General features: G+C 39.8%; 1 protein-coding gene across 1 annotated transcript in view; it reads right to left on the bottom strand.

The window, feature by feature from the left end:
• Nucleotides 1-6,107: 6,107 nt before the first annotated feature.
• slc8a2b (solute carrier family 8 member 2b) overlaps nt 6,108-20,000 on the bottom strand; it is a 104,847-nt gene continuing 90,954 nt past the window's right edge. Inside the window, exons 9-13 of the mRNA XM_017708877.2 lie at nt 19,651-19,668; nt 19,039-19,163; nt 18,120-18,219; nt 15,171-15,449; nt 6,108-13,691 (exon numbers count right to left, since the gene is read on the bottom strand). Of these exons, the coding sequence (XP_017564366.2) occupies nt 13,315-13,691; nt 15,171-15,449; nt 18,120-18,219; nt 19,039-19,163; nt 19,651-19,668 (899 nt within the window). The 3' untranslated portion in view covers nt 6,108-13,314. The remainder of the gene's footprint in view (nt 13,692-15,170; nt 15,450-18,119; nt 18,220-19,038; nt 19,164-19,650; nt 19,669-20,000) is intronic.

Raw genomic sequence — 20,000 nt, 5'->3', positions numbered from 1 at the left:
CAGTGGAGACGTGTTCTCAGGAGTGACCAAACACGCTTCTCCATCTGGAAATCCGATGGATGAGTCTGGGTTTGGCGGTTGCCAGGAGACGGTGCTTGTCTGACTGCATTGTGCCGAGTGTAAAGTTTGGTGGAGGGGGGATCATGGTGTGGGGCTGTTTTTCAGGAGTTGGGCTCGGCCCCTTAGTTCCAGTGAAAGGAGCTCTTAAGTAAGTAAGTAAACATTTATTTATATAGCACTTTTCTAAGCACAGCTACAAAGTGCTTCACAAACAACAAGTACTAAAAATAGAATGATAAAACAAAACAGATACATATAACTATAAAAACAGTACAGCTACATTCATAAACAACATAAAACTGACATAAAACCATAAAAACAATGCAGCACTATCCAATAAATAACAAAAGCATCACCTGTGACCAAAAGCTAATGAATAGAGATGCGTTTTGAGTCTTCCTTTAAAAATGTCCTTTGATCCAGCTAGTCTAACATCCAAAGGCAGAGCATTCCACAACTTGGGGGCACACACAGAAAAAGCACAATCTCCCTTTCGTTTCCGTTTTGTCCTAGGGACCACTAAGAGCCCCTGACTAGATCACCTTAGTGATCTGGTACTAGGATACGGTGATAATAACTCTGAAATATATTTTGGCCCATCACCGTGCACCGCCTGGTATGTTAAAACCAAAATTTTGAACTGAATTCTAAAAACAACAGGCAAGCAATGCAGAGATGCCAGTACAGGGGTAATATGCTCCCTTCTTTTAGTCCCAGTAAGTACCCGGGCAGCTGCATTCTGAACCAGCTGCAGCCGTGCCATTACCCCTTGATTAAGACATGTAAATAGTGCATTGCTTAAAGCTTCAGCACCAAGAGATTTTGGACAATTTCACGCTCCCAACTTTGTGGGAACAGTTTGGGGACGACCCCTTCCTGTTCCAACACGACTGCGCACCAGTGCACACAGCAGGTCCATAAAGACACGGATGAGCCAGTTTGCTGTGGAAGAACTTGCCTCACAAATGCACTTCTGGTACACTCCTAAACCTTGCGGAAAGCTATTATAGCTGCAGAAGGAGGGCTGACATCATATTAAACCCCATGGATTAAGAATGGGATCTCACTCAAGTTTAGATGTGTGTGAAAGCAGATGAGCGATACATCTGGAAATATAAGTGTATCTCTCTTGCATGAATATAATGTATAATAAAAAGCACTTTACATTAGGGGCCTGGCCAGACCAGATGTTGCTGTGGAGCCTGTGCCTGACCTTGCTACGCTATCACTTGAATTCACTCATGGACTGGTGGACTTTAAAGAAAACATTTTGTTTGCCCAGATGAATGATTGTCTTTTGTTTTGTTATGTTTTGTTTTTCTTTTTCATTATTACAAGTTGTGTTCTTCCTAAAGCTCGGAAATTGAGGCGTTTCCCTGATAACTCTTGATCTAATGTCGTTATTATATCACTCATATTCCTGTTTCCACTTTCAGCAACTCCTAATTCGTGAATTTTATCATTTGCAGCGACTAACAATGACAATGTCAAATCCAGAGTGACCAAAGTACTGGGATTCAAGAAGAGCAACCAAGGTTCATGACTAAACCAAGGAATTTTGAAAAGTTTGGAGGGCGAGAAGATGCACCTCTATTCTCCTGCATCTGTGTTTGAAATCCATATCACCAGCATAGCTGTGAGTTACTGGTGCTTACGTTGTTACCACAGCAGCCCATGCAGATCGGCTGCTGATGTCAGGGCACAAAAATTCAATCTGGTCATTTGTAAATAACAGTGTGGACAGTTGTCTCAGAAGATCTAATTTGAGAAACGAATCCAACTTGCCCACAGTCTGAATAAAGCCAAAATAGATCAGATCTGATTTGAAAAGATCAGATTTATCATATTAAGGCAAAATTGGTGTCTTTGTGTCACCTCAGCCTTATAATGTGAACGTAGCCAAATGTTTTATTTTGAAGTGATGGTTCTTTAAAATGGCATGTTTGGCACCATCATATATCACTTTGAATGAAACGGGTTCCTCAAAGTTACACTTACTGTAACAAGTTCAAAGTGTCAGGTTCAGTGTAGTTTCATGTCAGTTTAAAGCTGCTGAAGCTGTGTGAAATTCATTGTGTAAAGCCAGCCTTATACACTTCGGTCAAACAATGCTGTCCTGTTTGGTATAAATATTTCAAGCAACAGTTTGTATATTTTTTCTGTTTCAAAGCCTGCATTTACAATGCATAATAATAAGCAAAGTAGCATTTCAGGTCATTTGCCATCTGACATCACATCATAAGCTCTCACATGCTTGGCTGCCAGTGCGTTTTGCAGGAGAAGCTAATCCAGTGTTCTCAGGCGGTCAGCAGAAGCAGAGAGGATTATAGCTGGGGACCAAACCTGAACTTCAGATTTGTACTTTCATAACACACTAATTCTGCTTGTTTCTCAACCTTTAAAACGGATAAAGGTCTAACAGAGACAGATTTGCTTTCAAAGTGAGGTTACATATATACACAACTTTTTTTTTTCTATTAATCAGCTCCAAGATGGGGAAGAGAGTGTGTTAAAGACTAGGTTTGGTGTGTGTGTGTGTGTGTGTGTGTGTGTGTGTGTGTGTTTATATATGTGTAACTCGTTTTACAGGTAAAGTTGAGCAGTTGAGAGAGAAAGACAAAGAGTGGGAAATGGACAGAGAATAAATATTTTTACAAGACTTTGCACAGCTAATAAGCTAAAACAGTATAATAGTATATACCTACTGTACTTTTAATGTAAGTCAATGGAACCAGACGTTTTTCCATCCAATCATTTTCAGGTATTTCTTTTTCTTCAAAAACCAAAAAAACACCAAAAATGGAGATATGAGGTTTTGTTCCGACAACAGTGGTGTGTATAAGACCACATACACACACACGCGCCCTGATCAGGCATAACATTATGACCACGTCCTACTTTCTACACTCATTGCCCATTTATCAGCTCCACTTACTATATAGTTACACTTTGTAGTTCCACAATTACAGACTGTAGTCCATCTGTTTCTCTGTGTACTCCTTTTAGCCCGCTTTTATCCTGTTCTTCAGTGGTCAGGACCCCCATGGACCCTCACAGAGCAGGTACTGTTTGGGTGGTGGATCATTCTCAGCACTGCAGTGACACTGACATGATGGTGGTGCGTTAGTGGGTGTTGTGCTGGTCTGAGTGACAGAGATGTAAAGAGTACTGAAAATCCCTACTCAAGTACAAGTACTGTTACTGTAGTGATAATTTACTCAAGCTACAAGTAAAAGTATTAGTAAATAAGATTACTCGAGTAAGAGTAAATGAGTAGTTGATTAAAAAACTCCTAAGTACTGAGTTACTTAGTTACTTTTTGTGTTTACGCTGTCACAACCTGAACATATTTCTGAGCTGTCAGCTACGTAAAAACACCACAGCTAAACTTCTGAGAGCTGAGATTGATCAGAGTTCCCTCTGCTAGAGCACATCTACACACCTTTCTGTGACCTGTGTAAAGAATGAGGCTTACATTAAACTGCACGCGTTTCATGGTTATATGATCATGTAAGACGTCCTAGTTTATCTGTTTCTAATAGAGTATTTTAGAATCCCTGAAAGACTGGACACAAGTTGTTACTGGTCAATTCGGTTCATTTAAGAGAAAAAAAATAAACAGTCAAAATTATGAGCAGATTGCTTGTAATATATTTCACGGGTAATCATGCTGATCACTTTATAGAGAATCAGACATTGTTAGTGCATTAGACAGTGAAACAGCTGCACAGCCTCTCACAGTTAAAGACAAACACCAAGGGAGAGAGAGAGAGAAAGAGGGAGAGAGAGGGGGGGGGGGAGAGAGAGAGAAAGAGACAGAGAGGCGGGGGGGGGGGGGGGGGAAAGAGGCAGAGAGGGGGGAAGAGAGAGAGGAAGATACAGAGAGAGAGGAAGCAAGAGAGAGGAAGGGGAAGAGAGAGAGAGAGAGAGAGAGAGAGAGAGAGGAAGGGGGGACAGAGAAAGGAACAGGGAGAGAGGGAAGAGACCGAGAAAGAGGAAGAGAGAGAGAGCGGGGAAAGAGACAGGGAGAAAGAGAGAAAGAAAGAGGAAAGAAAGAGAGAGAAACGTTGAGGCGGGAGAGAGAGAGAGAGAGAGAGAGAGAGAGAGAGGAAAGAGACAGAAGGAGGAAGAGAGGGGGAAAGAGAGAGGAAGAAAGAGAGAGGGGGAAGAGACAGAAAGAGGAAGGAGACACAGAGAGGAAGAGAGAGGGGGGAGAGGAAGAGAGAGAGGGAAGAGACATAGAAGGAAGAGACAGAGAGAGGAAGAGAGAGAGAGAGTGGGAAGAGACAGAGAGGAAGAGAGAGAGAGAGAGAGAGGGAAGAGATAGAGAGAGGGAAGAGACAGAGAGGAAGAGAGAGAGAGAGAGGGAAGAGACAGAGAGAGGGAGGGAACAGAGAGAGAGAGGGAAGAGACAGAGAGAGAGTGGGAAGAGACAGAGAGGAAGAGAGAGAGAGAGAGAGAGGGAAGAGACAGAGAGAGGAAGAGAGAGAGATTTTTTTAATGTTCTGAAAATCCAAGTGGTGAAGTAAAAGTATTTCATTAAACATGAACTCAAGTAAAAGTACTAGGATTTAATTCTACTCAAAAAAGTACCGACAGGGAAAACTGTACCCACAGTAACGAGAGTAAACGTAATTTACTCTGAGTGGATCAGACACAGCAGAGCTGCTGGAGTTTTTAAACACCTCAGCGTCGCTGCTGGGCTGAGAATAGCTCACCAACCAAAAACATCCCGCCCACAGTGCCCTGTGACCGCTGATGAAGGACTAGAGGATGACCAGCATAAACTAGTAAGGGTGTCTAGAAGTGGACAGTGAGTGGACACAGTGTTTAAAAACTCCAGCAACACTGCTGTTTTACCAAGTTTCCACTCAAACCAGCAAAACACACACTAAGACTCCACCACAACACTTTGCTTCATCCGTATGTGTTGAGCAAAAAATGTGAACTCTATGGGGGGCCTTGAGAACTGGTTTAACCGCTGATCTACAGGACACTCTAAAAAGTGCTGGCCATGTGGTTGAAAACTACAACCGAGTAGTTGTAACGCATCTGCCTGTTGCCCTTTAGTCTTGGTTTCCTTCTCCATGTGCTCTTGCTTTCTTTCCCTGCGTCTGGCTCCTCTGTTGCATCTCCCCCCTTGTTCTTATTCCAGTCTAAGTGCCTTTGTTTTGGTTTTCTTGCTCCTCCATGCTCGGCCCTCATGCAACACCCTTGGACTGTTGTCATGTCTTAAATCATGACTCCCAGCTGTGTCTTGTTCCCTTTATGCTTTCTCTGTTTTCAGTCTTGTCATGGTTGCTACATTTGCCTTTTATGATTTCTAGTTATTTTCCCTTGATCCTGGATCCTGTTTTGGTTTCTGTTCCTGGTATTCAATTTGCTTTCATCTCGTTTGTTTTCTACTTCGCAGTCCTAGTTGTTTTTGTTTTGGTAGGTTATTTCTCTTGCCATTTGTTCATGCTGGACACAGATAGATAAATGCTTGCTGTTGCCACTCACTTTGTTAATACGGTCATCGAGGACTTGAATAAAACCTACTCGCAAACACATTCTGGCTCCATGTCTCGGCTGTTACCGAATGCATAGTTTCACGAGGGTGTAGCGAGTTTGCAGCAAAAAAAAAAATCATTGAGCGACAGCTTAATTGCAGGAGGACGTCGCTGAATGCCCACCTGCCTCTGAGGATGTCTTTCCAGCTCCACCTGCCTCCAAAGACGCCTGTGCGGTCTCCCTGTGTCCCCACAGTGCTGCACTCAGTCGGCCTTTTTCACATAGCTATTTACTTGGTATCAGTTCTTGTTCATTTACTGTGCCATCAAATTTTAAAATGTATCCAAATATCTCCCTTATTTAGAACAAAAGAAATATTAGTGATTTATCACCACTAAATCTTCTAAGATGGTTGTAGGAGACCAGGTCTGCTGCACCGTGGCAGCTGTCGTGTCTTTGACTCCCAGCAGCATTTGGGTACTCTAGCTGGTTCTAAGGTGACCGAGTCTGCAATGTCTGCAGGTTTAAGAAATAAAAATCACACAGAGACAGCAGGTGTTCAAAATAAATATTCATTAAGGTCAACTCACATTCTTACAGTATTATTATCATTATTACTATTATGTTTTTTTCCTCAGGACACAGTACACGTCATGCCAAGTTCTTCAAAACAATGATCATCTTCCATTTATTACTATTATTATATTATTATATAGTTTTTTTCTCTTTAATTAAAAAACAGATATGACTTATTTATTACAGCATTGATTATATATGGCCTACCACATATTTTTTCAATAAGTCCTTATTCTCAGGAAAATGTCAGGCAGAGAGTAAGTCACACATAAAAAGTTCTAAAAACACACAGACTGCAAGACCGAAGGATCGAGGAGGTGGGGAAAGACAGACAGATCTGATTTCAACATACAAACAGCTACGAAAAACATCAAGACAATAAAATGAAATAAAACAACATTTCACAGCTTTTTTGTGCACTTTCAATGAGACTCAAAGGAAAGCAAGAAGCACTGTATTTCTGAGGGTTTTTTCTCATATCGCAGGAATTCATGGCGGAATAAGACCAAGACCAAGACCATCATTTACAAAACGAAAAAGAAAAACGCGCAGCGGAAATGTGAAGGTGAACACTGATGATAACAGATCATGCACACAAACAGGACTTCATGCGTTATGCACATCTGAGGCACACATTTTAAAAACATTAGAGAACAAATTCACATTTCCAGTAGCAAATGCCAGACATACCAGTGGAACTGGAACATTACATTTAATGCAGTACAGTTAAAAACACATAGTGCAGCTATGACACCCACATGGGACAAAGAAGACCATGACGGAACATGGGATTAACATAACTCCTATTTAATAACTTGGTTCTCAATAAATTATTCAATAAAATTGCCTTTGGTTGGCACAGTGAAAGCGTACTGGCCAAAAAAGTGAGTTTTCCTAATAGACGTAATTGCTACCAGCATGTTTCTTTGAAAAATACACTGTTCAGACGACCTATGATATGCATTAAAAACAAACAAACAAACAAACAAACAAAAAAAACCTCAATTCAGGAAACCAATCCAAGACAAACTTCTAACAGTGGAGGATGCTGGGTTGTAGGCACACTAAAATTGTATGTATGATACAAAGGATTACACAAACTGAGTAATATCAGTTTAGTTTTCAGTTCAATGTCCATACAGTGTGGCTTCTTTTTAACCAAGTCATACTGAGTGTATCTAAATATCTCAGAAAGATTTATCAAAACCATTACTTCGGCAAAGATCGAGTTCCCTTATCTAAAACCAAAAGAAAATGTTACAAATATATTCAAAAGTTTACAAATCCCGCTAGAGTAAGAGCGTCATACAAAGAGTAAACATCTGACATTAAGGATAAATAAATCAAATATGACTACTGTAAACACAGCAAGAGCAGAAGTGGGGAAAATTATTACACTTCTTTCTGGAAATACACCGTTGGATCAGTGAAGCACTGATTACCTGGTCTACTGAACAATCCCACAGCGCAAACTGTACTTTAGTTTTAGTAACTTTACTGCCTCCAACACCATGACAGAGCAGTCTACACTGTGCCAACCACAGAATGTTGGGAAGTGTTTCAGTGCATGTAAGCATTTTGGTTATGAAAGTATATGAAAGTTGTTGCAGGTAACAGTACAATCATTGTGCAACAAATACACACCGACATGAAGGGAATACTGTACGTACCAAATGAGAGGTGGCCTAAATGATAAAGTCTCTTAAATTCCAAATTTGGAGCTACTTTGGTTTAGCATGTTGTGGAGTTGCTCCAAGGACGTTTAATCGTTTCATGAGCATTCCAAGTTTCATTCAGTTCCTCTGATCTATTGCACATGCTTTTAAAGCAAGAACTCTGAAAAGGAATGGGTAATTCCTAAAATAATACGGATCAGTATTTTGCCCATTGTACGTTTCTAATGCCTTATGGTTTAATATGGATTCCATGCTCTTTAGCACTGCAAACAACACGTTTGATTCAGGGCGTCTTCGGCCCCTTCACAAGGACATTTTGGTCTCAGTCCAAAACAAATAAACAAACAAACAAATAAATAAAAATCCAAACATTAATATGCGCTGCTGGTTTGTTGGATGCATGGTTTTGGGCAAGAAAACCGTGCTATGAATTGTCCTCATAGATCTGTAGATATGGCTCTGGATGTGAGGTGTTTAGATCTTCAGAGTACTGCAAGCTCTGGATGTGACCTGACCACTATGATTTATGGTTTTCCTCCATCTTGCTCAACATTGTGTGACTAAAGCCCCGCCCTTCACCAACAGGTACCACCTGATGGATAGTTACATCAGAATATTTTCCAATAGAAATTTTAGGCCAATTTTTTCAATAGTTGACAAAGACATTGGGCCATAATTTCAGGCATTAACATTGTTTTCATGAAAATCAAATGGGAGTTGCATATTTGACAGCAAAATTTCCTTGTAAAGGTGGCCTTAGGATTATAAGTAGTAACTTAAATAGGGATGTAAGGGTTAATCTCTGGGTATAAGGAGAGGTGGGTTCGGTCTGTGTTAAGCCCAGAGTAAACATGGGTCTACACAGCACAAACACATCAGACGCAGTGACGATACACCAGTAAAACATGAGAAATAATTAAAAAAAAAAAAAAAGTTTTGTAAGGCAGAACTGGGTCACACAATTGAATAAACAAACAAACAAACAAGTAAATAAATACAGAAAACCAATCTGTGAATGCGTTTTTATCTAATTACTAACAGTCTGTTTAAAATGATCATGTTAATCATTTTGAATTAGGCAAGTTTTATATTTCATATTGATCTCATTCACACCGATACTCATCAATCAGAATTCCCTGCTTTTCTTTTTATTATAATCACTGGTGCCATTCACGTGGAAAGCCACCCTATCTGTGAACAAGCTTTTTTCTTCTGACCACTCCTTTCTGACCACTAATGATACTGAATAAATAAATAAATATTTGTTTTAAGCTATAAAAACATTTCAAAGGGGTCAAGAAGGGTGAAGGGACTTTAAAACACATACACTCATAATTTTTCAGCACAAAAAGTAAGTAAACAATATAAATAGTGCAGCTAGAATTTAAAGGTTTTAGACATTTATCCTCGACGTGCCTCTAGGCAAAGGAATAAAACAGGGAGTTTATGTCCTTAAAGCCCAATCTGCTGTCAGCAGGCCAGTTTCAGTGCACAACAACAGATGCTCCTCATCAGCAGCACCACCACTAAAACTTGTGTGATGAATATTTGCATGATTCTACAGCAACTTGCATTTCCAAAGAAAAACTTCCATTTAATTCACTCAATCATGCAAAAACCAAATGCCTGATTACCCATTCCGTTGCTTTAATAACAGTGTCATGTAAGAGTGACACCACTCTCTTCAGATTCCTTTCCACTCCTGCCCATTCACTCATACTTGGCTCACATCTCCGGCAGGATTTGTATGCCTATTCCAGCATTCTCCCTGCTGTTCCACACGGAGAGCTGGAATTGAAATCTGATGATTTTGTTGGTCAGTCAAAGTGTCCCAGCGTTTCATTTGGTCTGTTTAACCAGTTGCATACAGGTCCTACAGAGGTCATCTTAAAATATGGGAATATCAATGACATGCTCTGCTCTGACATGAAGCACAAAGATAGTGGAAGAGTGAGCTAAATGGACAGGAACTCTCGAGAAACTGGCTTAAACCTTACCGGACTGGATCAGTGCAGTCATTAAATAAAGGTATTAGAGAAGAATTATGTACATGGCAAGTTTTGTCTAGATAGCGTATGCATTTAATTTTTTTCCTTTTAGTTATGAAAGTTTCAAGTTTGCTCTAGAACATTCTAAACTATTTTAAATGTAGAGATTAAGTGCTTACAGTAGGACTAACCTGGCCTGCAATTTTAAATTACTACTCAGTATGCATTAAATCAACTAGCTTCCTGTTGATAATTCCCGTAATTAGAAGGGTGTCATTTTTATGCCAGTATTTTTACAGTTTCAATTCAATTCAATTCAAGTTTATTTATATAGCGCTTTTTACAACAAGGTTGTCACAAAGCAGCTTTACAGAAAAACAGGTCCACGCCTCTTATGAGCATCACCACAGTGTCCTATGATTTCCTATTTTACAGGTGTCCTATGATTCCTTCGTTGTCTACATTTTTTAGACACAAGGTCAATTATGGCAATATTTCAACTCGGTTCCATCCTATTTTAAGTAGAAACTTTTAAAAAGTCTCTATTTTGCATGATTGCATGAATTGCAGAGAAGGTTTTGCTTGATTTTTATTTGATTTATGGGGACCAAGCTCTGGATGAGTCAGTGTGGAATGACCTAACATCCAGCGATAAGCCAAGGTGCTGTTTTATTATAACAGGGGCTATAAATAGAAAACAGCTGTCACACTGAATGAGCTTATATTTTAGGTTTGCAGTTTCTCAATATGGGTATCTCACTTAAAACGTATAAACTTGTCGAGGGCACTGTTTGAAGTAAACTATTATTAGTATAGTCAGAGAATCTTGCCTCCAGTGCAACTCGGCACACAAATTGCCCATTTAACTAAATGAATACTGTAAACTTTATATGACCATCCATGCAGATTTTAGAGTTAAACCATGCCATTTTAGCTCTGTCACAATTTACTCCATCATGCAGCTCTACCAACTAATCTACAGGTAAAATATTAGCGTACTGCACAGGTAAAAAGCCAGCCTTGTGCACATGTTAAAGGCTGCTCTTTGCATACAGACAAATGGCTAGAACATAGCCTAGAACCCAGCCTATCACAGGCAAAACGTTTTTCTGACACAGGTAGCACAAATCATGATAATTACAAATAAATAGTATATTGAATCCTTGTTCTGAACATGATCCTGAGTTATGACAGTAGATTTGTAGTTCTAAGAGATGCACCTAATGACTTTGGCAAAGACCAATGCTTAGCAATACTCAAAAGCAATCCAGCAAAACAACCGTCATGCCAAAATACGCCAGGAGAGAGATTTTTTGTTCTTGTTATGAGACCATAATAAATTTACTGCATTTATTATTAATAAGAATCACCGATTAACATTTGCCAATATAGCTACTCTTTACAGTTTCAAATCTCTTTTTTTTTCAGTTGATGCACATGCGTGATGTCAGATTGGCTTTACTACCTCATATACTTCCAAACATCATTCAGTAAGGCGTGATGATGCATGGCATAAAACCAACCCTTCTAGAAAATTTTGGCAGTAAACAGATTGCACTTGTAATAGTCTGCAAGTTCAGAAAACTCAACGAAAGCGTAGGGTCAATTTTAGGCTACCAAGATAGTACGTCTGTTAAAATAATGGCATTACATGGTCTACTAGAATAATTATTCTTGGGACAAATATGTTGACCAGCAACTACATACGTGTGCTGTATGACTAGGAGGAGATCCTGTCCAATTTCCAACGTATTCTTGGGGAGAAAAGATCTTTGCAAAATTAAAGGAAGAGGTGGTGACAGTTGACATGGCTGTGGTTGAAGAAAAGCCTCCCAGGCATCAACACAGAATTTAGAGGATATTGTAAAATTGAGAGAGGCAATTTCATGAACGAACTCTTTACTAGCACATCAAAGCTAGCACTGCTTAATCCTACAAAGCCCAAATGACCATTGTGATGTCAGAATGAGAAGATGGACTGTGTCTGCGGGAAAAATCAGCAGATTTAATTACACCACTTAGGGACTGTTTGAATGCTCAGTAGAATTTACAAAGCTTAAAGCGTGTGTTCAGAAAGAATCTGATAAAAGGTTCTTCCACGCCAGTCCACAAGCCTCATTCCTTGCTGACCTCTACTCAGTATCTGTTAGGTTTGCCTTCTGGTCTGCATGCAGAGAAGTGAGAATACTTAAAACCTAGTACACAGCAACCCATCATCCTGCAACAAAACACAAACGTCATAATGTTGGCATTGGGCTTTCGAATGTTCAGAAGACCATAAAAGACCTTGAGCTGCAAAGAATAGTCTAAAGACTGCAACAAGATATGGCACACCGAGCCAACATTGGAGCAAGTCGTTGTTCTTTGGAGAACCATAGGTTGATGTGCTCTGGGCTTTAGAAACATAAAATCTATTTACACAAATATGGTTCACAAACCATAATGTTCTGGTCATATTTGACATGTTCACTGTTCATGACTGGTGTCAAAATACTCCTACATTCTTTCACTTCTGGCACCTGATGGATCACCATTTCTCTCAAACAGTGTTTGTTTACACCGTCTATCAACCTTCCTTTCTTCTGTCCAGTGACTGCTGGGACAGGCTCGAACACCCCCCGTGACCCAGAAGTATAAGTGGCTTAGATAATTTGTGTGTGTGTGTGTGTGTGTGTGTGTGTGTGTGTGTGTGTGTGTAAACATTTTCCTCTTTTGTTGGAAAGAGGGACTGATCATGTTCAACACGCAGAAATAAGTACTTGAACGGTTATACCAGTCCGTTTTGTTTTCTAATGTTTTGTTTTCTAACGTTTACAGTCAGCTGATGCTTTTCACTCAAAGTGACAGATTTTCAAACTGCATGGTTCAGTGCTTTGCCTCAGTGCATATTTGCTGGGATTCAAACCCAGGACCTTCTGATCTGTGACCAAGTCCTAAAACAGCTTCCATTATTTTAAGCCTGTTATTGCAAAAAAAAAAAAAAAAAAAAAAAAAGGAGCAAAAGGGCCGTCGCAAACAACATACAGTACCTAGCCTTTCTCCTTTTCTGACGTGCTGTTTCCTTCTATAGTATCTTATCCTGCTAAAGTCCCTTTTAGAATTGTCTCTCATATACTTTTTCTTCTCTTTTCACTATCTCTCTCTTTCTCCTCTCTCCTTCCACAGGACCTCCCTCTAAACCTCCTCCTCAATGTTCACTTCCATGGGGACACTGAGCTTGTCTGGTTCACAGTTCACAGTATGCTCTATGAATTTAAGTGTACATAGTCTTGTCTGTGCATTTATATGTGTGCATCGTGTGTGTGTGTGTTTTAAGGTTGTTCTCTAAGGCTGAAAGTATTTTGTGTGTACTTTTCTTTTGAATTTTTCCTGTTCAGTTTGAGGTGTTTCGTTACCTCAGAGACCTTTTTTTTTTCTTCACTAACATTGTTTTCTAAAGTATCTTAAGTGTGTAGCAAATAGCTGCAGCATGTGTTTGCTGTATCCAGGTTTGTTCTGTGTGTCTTTTCCCAATGGAGCATTTAAAAGCCCTCAATGTGGCAGTAGGCCTCCAGGCTGGAAAACAGAATGTAGAGAAGCCACAGGCCCAGGAAGAGCAGTGTGGTGAGGAGGCGTGACACTCGCGGACCTCCAAGCTCGCCTCCAATGGATGGCTGCCTACGGTACAGCAGGACTGCCATGCAAATGAAGGCGAAGATGGTGAAGAGGGTGACGGAGAAGGCCAGAGAGCCAGGGTCCACCCTGAAGCGTTGTCCCTTTACGGCCCAGTAGATGGCTGCAACCGACCATGCCACGCCGATGCCCAGGAACACGTTGACAGCATTGCTGCCGGTGACGTTGCCAACAGATGCATCAGCATATTGGTCCTGGGTGGCAGCCACTTTACTAGCAAACGTGTCTGAGACAGAAACAGAGAGATAGAGAAAAGAGGAGAGAGAAGGAGGAGAGAGAAAAATATATACAGTGATAAAGAATTTATTCTGTTAATGGCATTAATTGATTGTTTTTCTTCTTGTGTTACGGTGATATGAACTTGTTCTCTCTTACACACAGACAGACAGACAGACAGACAGACAGACACACACACACACACACACACACACAAAAACACAATTATTTGCTCAAACCACAAAGGACCCCACTACTCAGGTCAGTTCAGACATCATTTCTTAAATTTACATCTTGTTTGTTTTTCTCCTTGTAAGGCTCCACAGGAACCACATGTAGATGAAACGTTGTTAAAGTAAAAGAATGTATAATGTTTAGTGTATACTTCATGATATGATATGAATACATTACTGAACCTCTAATAACATACATCAATACACTCTGAGGACCGAAAGATATGATGGGCATTATTTGACTGTTTATGCAGTCACGATTGGCCCCTCCCTGTCCTGTACGTGGTTGTGTTTTGGTATAGTCCACGTGGTTCTTTGTTTTGGTATCCGTAGTCCTGCCCCTTGTTTTGTAACTCTGCCCCTGATTGTTTTCACCTGTCCCCGGTGTCGTATTTAAGCCCTGTGTTTGCCCTTTGTTTTCGCTGGTCGTTTGGTCATCGCGTTTGCTTGTGTTTGAATCTCTGTCCGTGTTGTGGATATTATATTCTGTGTTGGATGTTCTGTTTGTTCTGCTCTGCTTGTTCTGTTTGATTCTGGTTTGTCATGTCTGCCCCCCATTCGATCCGTGTTGGCTCTCTGATCCTGGACTGTCTCAACCCTGATTTAGGATTTGCCCTTAATACATCTCGCTTATCTCAGCATGTGCGTCCGCCTCCTCGCTCCATGTTACATGCATACATTTTAGGTATTACCTTGATGAAGTTCATGTAGGGGTCATCACTGTTGATAACACAAAATATATTTAAAAAAAAGGAAAATTTGCAGCGGAGCCATTCGTCTTCTCCCTTTAAGATTTCACTAAAACACTTACTGCAGAATAACAATAAACAAAAGAGCTCCAACTACTGGAACCGGAACAATATGGAATTTTACTGTAATGTTACTGTACAGTTCATGAATACTATATGAACACCTCGTGAATGAGTAGGTGTTGTTATTTGCATAATTATTGAGCAGTAGCTTGAAAGAAAATTTATCCAAAATAATAAATTTTGGCTCGATTTCAACCTTGATGTTGCTCTCGATTGACAAATAAATCTGATATTTTGATATTTGAAGTGGAATGTAAACTTGATTTTGTATGGCCAATAATTATGACAGCTACCACTGTTACTAGGTAACTTAAGCTCGTCTTCATTCATTAGCAGAGTTGAATTTTGATTGGTCTCTAGTTTGTGGTCTGATCAGGTCAGAACAGTCTTAGGCTATATTTGGGCTCAGATCCAAATTTCAGGTCCAACTGAAGCTCTACACACCTGGTATTGAAGTGCCCAGAGCGACGAACACTACAGCGGTAACGGTGTCCTTGAGCCCAACAGTGCAGCCAAAATGAGAAGCCAGGTCTCCTATGATGGCTGTCAGGATCCCAATGACGGAGATAGACACCATGAAGCAGGCCCAGCCATTCCAGTACTCAGTGGGTGGCACACATGCAAACAGAACCTTCCAGAACACCGTCAGGAAGTGCATGACATAGTCATAGCAGGACGGCAGACGCTCCTCCCGCCCCTCCTCTTCATCTTCATCTCCATCACCTAAAGATCATACACAGTTGCGAATCCAAAGTCACACATGTACAGTACTGTGCAAAAATCAGAGACCACCCTTCGTTATTTAAATTCCAGGCAAAATGGCAAAATAAGTACAAGTGATTCATTTTACAGTATGGAAGCATATATCTAATAGAAAATTACACATAACTAAATATAGAATCAAATTGTACAGTATTTCATGTTTCCACCCCTTGCCTTTATTATAGCTATAAATCTGCAAGGATATTTTTCTTCAATTCCGAAGTTCAGTTTTACAATTTCACTGCATTACCTGCTTCTCAGGATCCAAGTAACTGCAAGCACATTCATTAATGTTAAGGTCTGGACTTTGGAGTGGTCAGTCCATTCTTCTGAGGATACCAGCAGCTAATTTTCTTTTCTCTGTAACTGTAGCTTCTTGACAGCTACACATCCTTTCAGACCCACATCGTTGTCTTCTCACAGTGGAAAGAAACACCTGTGTTTTTTTTCAGATCTGAAGCAGTGGAACTTTATTTTCTCCTACACTTTTCAAAAGATTGTTCTTCAAAGGTTGCTTAGTCAAGAAAATGTGTCTATATAGAACAATGTACACTCAAATCCAAGAAGAAATTTCCACAATGCAAAGAATCTAATCATGCAAAGGGTTCTTTCAGCATTCATGGCTCTATAGAGAACCATTTTCTTTAAGAACCCCTGAAGATTAAAGCTTTAAGTGCTGTTTTAATAGAGTCCTACTTTTTATGTATCTTTTGGTTTTGGAAACTCCTTTTTTTCCCACTTAAATGCTTCCCTTACCCTTCCTTATTCAAAAGGATTAGCTCTTGTCCTCAGCAAGATCATCTGAGAAGCAAACAATTTGCAACTAATGGTCATTTTGAAGGGAAAATAAACAAATGAAGGGTGTTCTCGGTCTTTTCCACAGTACTCCACATACATCGCTTGTAACAAGACTTTCTTTGGGTCCTCTCAAAGTTTCATCCTCGTGCCATGTCACAAAGATTTTACTTGCCAGTGTCACCAATGGCATGCTCATCAGGATTCGTGAAAGCTGCTTGGGGTAATACCTACTGTAAAAACATGAATTGAATGGAACTGATATAGATAGATATAGAAAAAAAATGGAAAAATAGTTTATTTAACTGAGCCTGCCACCAGAGGGCAGTGTAACATCGTTATTCACCAGCAGTGAGACTTATCAGCTTACTGTGATACACAAAGAAGTACTTGTCAATAACATCTTACCTGGACAAAATTCTAATAATAGAGTTGAAAGCTTAAACAAGACACTGGCAGTGTTGGTGAAATACAGTGATCTCGCTCTCTCACTAAATGAGGATTGTTTCTAAGTGCTGCCTACTGCTCAATGCACTGAGTACCTGAAAAGAAAAGTAAGTGTATTAGAGTGAATTAGGTTCTCCTTACATATGAACGGGAACACCGAGAAACAGACTAAGAATTATTAAGAGGAAAAGGAGGAGATGGAAGAAGAGAGTGTGTGAAAGGGATACAGAGATTGAGAGAGAAAGGGAGAAAAGGTGGGAAATTGTCCTGTAAGTCTACTGAAGTGAGGTGTGGAGTCACAAGTACACTAGAGGTGATAAGCTTAAGCATCCTTTGTTCAGCATGTTCAGTTAAGAATACCTTGTCTTTAAAGTAAAGATGTCGGACAAAACCCAGGCATGTTTTAATGGTTATATTGATCCCAATACAGGTTCGATCCCCTGATCCACCTCTGATTTTTGCGCCCACCCCATTTATACCACTAACTCTGCGTTTGAGCAAGATTTTTTTATTTCAAGTTACATTTTAAAATGGTTTATCTAGTTATATGTAACACATCTAATAGCACACAGTTATTACATGTCAGGCTTTGTTTGTTTGCACAAACACATTCCTAATATGTTTTTGACTCATGAGTTGTGAATGGGATTAAAAACCAAAGCAATGCACTAACATTCTGCTGAACATCCTGTGTCCTGGCTAATGTTATGCCATTTCTAGTTTAAAACTTAGGCTGCATCAAAGCCGAGCAAGCTACTTCTCCCATGCGAGAGCAGTTTGAAATGATAGTGGGTTTCTGGCACTATAAACTAGATATTTCATCCCAAAATATATAAATTCAAAGTGTATAGCACTATATACACTTAGATCAAATTGGATTGCAAGTTATTATTAAAATACTGGTTTAATGATTTCAATATAGTAATAAGAAGTAGAAAATTAAATTGTGTATAAAGTGCAAGGTGCTGTAAAAAACGTTTATTACTTATTTAAAAAAAAATCTTATCATGAATTTTTTTTTCTCTCAAATCTGTTGGTGCCACAATTGTTGGCCCTAAGAAATCCTTACGAGTAAAACCAAATTAGTATGTTCTCATTCATGTTTTATGTTTCAAGGTTCATCAGAGCAATTAGGACCACTAGAAAATGATCGATATTAAAGGATCTGGTTCAGACTGGTGACAAAAAAATCTGGATCAGGACATCCCTACTTCAAAACCTTCCACTGCTCCAGTCTGGCAATACTGTTTATTACAATCAGGTCAATTCATCTCAAATTGAACTGAAATTAACAGAGGGCAAAAGAGGGTGATGGAGCGAAAGGGGGAAAAGGAGGGGAAGAATGTGTGTGTGTGTGTGTGTGTGTGTGTGTGTGTGTGAGTGTCTGACCTGCACTGACTGTCACCGCTTCCACAAACTGCTCTCTCCAGGAGTGTGTGCCGATCACCAGGGCCAGGTTAGTCTTCTTTATCAGCTTATCCACTGTGCTCTAGCGGTGACAGACGAGAGAACTCAGAGACAGACTGCTGTTCCATGATAAAACATATACATATAATCTTTGCATCTGCCTTTTCAGAGTCTGTAGGTTGTAAAAAGTGTGCTTTAACTAGCAACCTCAGCACTGATCACTGAAAAGATACTAAAAAAAGCTGTGACAAGCAAAAAGCTCTGAATATTATACAGCCCAAAATAGCACCTTCAGGTATAGCCAGGTAGCCATGGGCTACAAATCCTAGCAAAGGCATTACCTACGAGGAGTGATAACTGACACGCTGGAAGGATTTAAATTGTGGTAAATTGTTCATATGGATGACAGGACACAGAAAAGACCAGGGGAGAACCCTCAGAGCCTACTATACCTCCAGAGAAGGCCTAATGAACCAAACAAATACATGCCTATAATTTAGTTTTGCTCGTTTTATTGACTAAAATCACTGTCAGGACTGTTGGATTTAAACTATTTAACCTTTGAATGTGCATACTTCAGCATACATACTGCATTTATGATATATATATTTCTCTTGTGCTGCCTTCTTGATAATTTTGTTCAATAACCAAGGAAAAAGCTACACTAATGCTAGCTTGGTTGTATTTATTAGCTCACTCAGGATTGTTGGATCATCACAGTGATTCCCAATGTTTGTATGATGTATTTGCGTATGAAATCTGGAATTCTTTCAAACTGACGAGGCTAAGGGATAAAATACTGCACACAACAAATAACATTTTAAACAGCAGTTTTAGGCCAAAAGACCCCTTTAAACGAATTGGCTAAACTGAGTTAGTGAGTTGGACACATTGGTTGTACCTTAAACTCATATGACTCCTCGATGACGACCTCCAGTCTGCTGTGCTCTCCCAGAATAGGCTTCCCCATCTCAGCAATCCTCCTGGCCTCCTCTTCCTCAGCACTCAGCTGCCCCTCTGGATCCTCTGAAGAAAGAGAGTGAGAGAAACAGGTGGAAAGACAGAACAGGAAAGCGAGGAGGGAAAACATAAAATTAGAAAGCAAAAGAGACAAAGTCATTGTTCCAAAACCGTGAATTTGTTTGATGTATTTATTTATTTTATTCAATTTTTATTCTTAATACTTAAAAAAAAAAAAAGTCTCAAAAACTTAACAAGCCAGTTGCTCTTTATATTGAGGAACATAATTATAATTGGGGAAAATTGAATGAGGAATGGACTAAAGGAAATAGTCCAAACTCACTTGGAATAAATTTGTTTTATACTTTCAAAAATGTTTTGTTGCGACATTGAATACATTTTTGTGTTCTAGCATGCTTTTCACTCTAGCATGCAACACTCAACAGCTTTGCTTATTGTGAGGCAGCTGTGCTGAGCACCCTCTCTGCTGAAAATCACTGATGACAATAAGGAAAATGAGCACTGTGAAAAATAAGTGAGTTTGCAGCCTTACCTTGGTTCAGCAGCAGAGCTATGGGGGTGAGAAAGAGAGACAGTTTTGTTATTATAGGCATTATCGATCAGCTGGTAAGCAGCTACAGGTGAGTTAATCAAGGCAGCTCTCCAGGAATGGACACTTTAAAACAGTTATAAAGAAGGGTGGGGAGATCATTTTGGGGTGTATATGGGATGTCCCCCCCCCCCCCCCTCTCTTTTCCTTTCTATCTCTGTCTCCCTGCCTTGGTGTTTGTCTTTAACTGTGAGAGGCTGTGCAGCTGTTTGACTGTCTGATGCAGTAATAATGTCTGATTCTGTATGCAGTGATCAGCATGATTTACAGTGTAATATATTACAGTAATTTGC

The sequence above is a fragment of the Pygocentrus nattereri genome, chromosome 17, assembly GCF_015220715.1.
Source record: "Pygocentrus nattereri isolate fPygNat1 chromosome 17, fPygNat1.pri, whole genome shotgun sequence".
In the NCBI taxonomy this organism is placed as follows: domain Eukaryota; kingdom Metazoa; phylum Chordata; class Actinopteri; order Characiformes; family Serrasalmidae; genus Pygocentrus; species Pygocentrus nattereri.
Note: the sequence above shows the minus strand (reverse complement) of the source record. Positions and strands in the feature narration are given on the sequence as shown.